At 31.1% G+C, this 3,941-nt stretch overlaps 1 protein-coding gene across 1 annotated transcript in view; it reads left to right on the forward strand.

The window, feature by feature from the left end:
* The window catches only part of LOC100569871, an 8,995-nt gene extending 5,333 nt beyond the window's left edge, over positions 1–3,662 (forward strand). The window contains exons 2-5 of the mRNA XM_003243091.4: positions 422–458; positions 1,295–1,446; positions 2,374–2,602; positions 3,364–3,662. Of these exons, the coding sequence (XP_003243139.2) occupies positions 422–458; positions 1,295–1,446; positions 2,374–2,602; positions 3,364–3,560 (615 nt within the window). The 3' untranslated portion in view covers positions 3,561–3,662. The remainder of the gene's footprint in view (positions 1–421; positions 459–1,294; positions 1,447–2,373; positions 2,603–3,363) is intronic.
* Positions 3,663–3,941: the final 279 nt, after the last annotated feature.

Raw genomic sequence — 3,941 nt, forward strand, 5'->3', positions numbered from 1 at the left:
GTATACAAATATCGTAAATTCACAAAAATACAATAAGTAGTTTGAAGTTTAAGGCATGTTGCTCCGATAGTCCGATATCATTAGTATTTAGTTACCTATTAACTTATATTTTATGTAATATATATTATAATTCCAATAAATAGGATATAGGTAGATTCATTGGCGTTCTCGGAAATTTTCAAAAGGGGGGGGGGAATTGTAAGTAATAATTAATAAATAATAATACATTTAAATAAATTTTGGTGGTAATACCAAAGACACAAATAAGGGTATTTTTGCGACAAAGGGAGGGAGTACAACACCTAATCTCCCCACTCCTGGGCACGCCACTGGATATACTATAAATTACTTAATAAAAATGTACCTACCACTTTTTATTGTGAAAATAATGATATAATACAAAAGGTGTTTTTTTTTTCAGGCAAATATCACATGCAACAGTACACAGCTAAATATAGGTATTTATATTAATTAACATATCTTCATCTGATAAAAATGAAGATTAATGTATGAACATAATAATACTTTAACAGTGTAGCACATTTAAGCATCCAAAGTTCAGATAAATAAAGCAGTGAAATGCAAGTTTTTCCGGGTATTTCATTTTATTTCACACAAGTTTTATTAATAAAGAATATTGTTCGTTCAATATCCAATGTTCATATAGTATACTTACCTACCTATAATATCTACTCTCAATTTTTAAATTTTTTTAAATTGGGATTCTGTTTGAGATCATGAAAAAAATTGTAGATTAGGTACATAGACATATAAAACAACTAGATAGCCGACTTCAGGATAATATTGAAGTCAACCGCCATATGCCAACAGGGCAATGTTTAAAAAATCGCATGATTGATATTATTGATATATATTGATTTATTATCAGATATCAGTGTCTTATCTATTGAGTTATTATGTAAATATTGCCCTGTTGGCATATGGCGGCCCGACTTCAACATTCTTATGGCAATGTAAATAATGTAATAATATACAGTCGGCTATCTAGTTGTTTTATATGTCTATGATTAGGTACCATTAAAAATTGATAGGTAGGTACCTACCAATTTTATTATATTATAGTATAGTTACCTTATGATGTATAATAAGGTTGAACTAAATGTTAAAATTGCATATCTATATAGAAATTACATTTTTCAAAAATAAAAGTTCAGAAAAATTAATACTTTTCGGAATTCAGAATATAATAAAACAATAACTCAGTCTATATACTCTATAGTCTATGCTTATATATAATTATTAATTTTACTTTAAAATAAAATGTATATTTCAGATGACATAAATATATTAGACAATGTGCGGATTTTGTGCCGTGAACTTGATTCATTAACTTACGTTTGGACTACGAAGAATAAAATTGACGGTGTTAAAATAGTTGTGGAATTAATATCTCACGATACAATAGAGACGCATTTGATATCAGAGGTATTTTTAAAAATTATAAATGAAATATATTTAATGTCTATGTATAGTATTGACTAAAGATATACTGCGATGTATAAAACCCAATACCCATGTAGGTACCGCATATAATTGTAAGTATATATATTCTACAAAAGAGAAAAATAGCAACGAAATCAGTTGATTTATAAGATAATGAATCAAATGCACTGATAATATTATGATGATGGAGACGAGTGCCACATTAACACATTTTTGTGTAGCGTACTATCATCCTCTTAAGGAACTATTATTATTTTATACTTTATTATAACACTGATATTGCTATAAATACATTCGTTTTTTAATTTCAAGCAGCATAATACTTTAATATTATATTATTATATAATAGTATAACTATATTGTTATTGAAATAATTTCAATTTTAAAAGTTTTAATAATTCACAAAGGATCAAATTTCCTACCACAAAATGTTTATGCTCCCAAAATACTGGCGCCGGGGCAGTTGTAGCCAGTGTCTCCCCCCTAAATGCAGCCCTGATGGGGCTTAAGACTGAGAACTAGGTATATTGATGAATCTATACAGTTATATAATAGTTTGAGTAATATAATGTAATATTTACTAATTAGATAGTTTGTTAATGGTTAGTACTTGATATAAAATATAACCTTATAAACGACAATCTTTCTAGAATTTAGACGTTTACTATATATCTATAAAGCTTTTTTAGTTTTTTTTAATGATATTTAAAAAAATTGTATACCACACATTTATTATACACACAATTTTGGTATAAAGCTAATTCGTATAGAGGTAGTTATAATAATAATGTTTTATTTTTGAACAAATACCTATATTTTTTTAAATTTCTGTTTCGGTTTTTGATGGCTGCGTAATGCGTATATAAATATATAATAATATAATTTATATATATATTATGCATGTACCAGACGAATTTGACAAACATTCGATTCGACAGTCTAAAGCCAAACACCAAGTACGCTTCTAGATTCCGGAAGTTGATCAACGGCACTACGTATCACGCAGCGGAAACGCAGGTCCACAAGACATTGGACGTTGGACAAAACAAAGGATTGGTCCACACGATCAACATTTCCAATTTTACCGTGACGAACGATTCTACACTAAACACGTCACTCACCTGGATGCCGTCGAATGGTACCTACGTATAACATAAATAAATAATATAATATAACTTATGTAAGCTATAATATGCGTCGATTATACAAAAATCTACTGTACACGACCTAATAATAATGATTAATGATGAGTGTGGCTCGGCGCGGCGCAGTGGCTGAAATCAATCACGTGAAGTGATTGATAGTAAGCAACAGCCGCTGCCACTAGTTCTCGGATGGATGACCACCCGGGTTCGTAGGTAGTGTGCAAAAACCTTACTACACATACACGTGTTCCTAACCAACCGTACCAACCGTCCCAACCCTACTAAACTTACAGGCTAATGACCTCAGACGTCGAAGCCTTAGAGCCAGTTGCACCGTCTCTGATTAAAGTTAACCGGAGTTTAATCGGCCGAATTTGCCCGGTTAAATATATGTTATTAGTTGATTAAGCTTAATCGAAGTTTAACAGTAGACGGTACAACTGGCCCCAAAAGGTACTATAAGATTACTCAAAAATCACAAAAAAAAACAAACGATTTTATAGGTGAAAGTGTTTTATTTATGTTGCGCGCATGAGTCTGAAAGGGAAAACAATTAATATTCTGCTGACATCTTAACCAAACACGGCCCACAAGGAACGAGCAATAAAATATAGGAATAGGTTTTTACAGCAAGAGTCTTATTGGCATTTTTATTTCCAATACGGCTAATGGCGATACATAAATTATAAAATTTAATATTTTAATATATATTATATACCTATATTATATACGAATTTTATTGAAATTATTATAGACATGAATTGTCGCTACAAAATCATTTACCACTCGAATTATGCATTCGAAGGGTTGGTAACTCGTTATGTGGACGTCAAAGAGTCGTACGCTTACACATTAAACGCTTTGATTCCGGCCAGGAAGTACACGCTCACAATACAGCCGTACTATAGGTTAAAAAAAAGTCGTCAACCATCATCTCCGGAAATAAGGTAGAATTTATGTTCTCAACGCCGTTGTGTCTGGAATTCAACAATTTCAACTTGAACTCGTGTCGTAAGTATAGACATTTGACAAGTATATACATAATATGCATACCAGGGCCGTCTTCATTTTATTATATTATTATAATTTTGTAATGATAATATTATAATAGTATTATAATAACGTTATATTAATATTATTCTTTATTATAATGTTATAATAATATTATTAAACAAAAAATTGCTGTCTGGGTAGGGGGGCGAGCACGGCCCAGGCCCTGGGCCTCGTGCTTTTTGCTTATACATTTGGAAGCCTCGCGTTTGAAAAAAGTGGTAAAATTGATTTAAAAATTTGTTTTCGCCCTGGGCCTTGCAAACCCTAAGGACGGCCCTG

The sequence above is a fragment of the Acyrthosiphon pisum genome, chromosome A1 (genome assembly GCF_005508785.2).
Source record: "Acyrthosiphon pisum isolate AL4f chromosome A1, pea_aphid_22Mar2018_4r6ur, whole genome shotgun sequence".
Lineage (NCBI taxonomy): Eukaryota > Metazoa > Arthropoda > Insecta > Hemiptera > Aphididae > Acyrthosiphon > Acyrthosiphon pisum.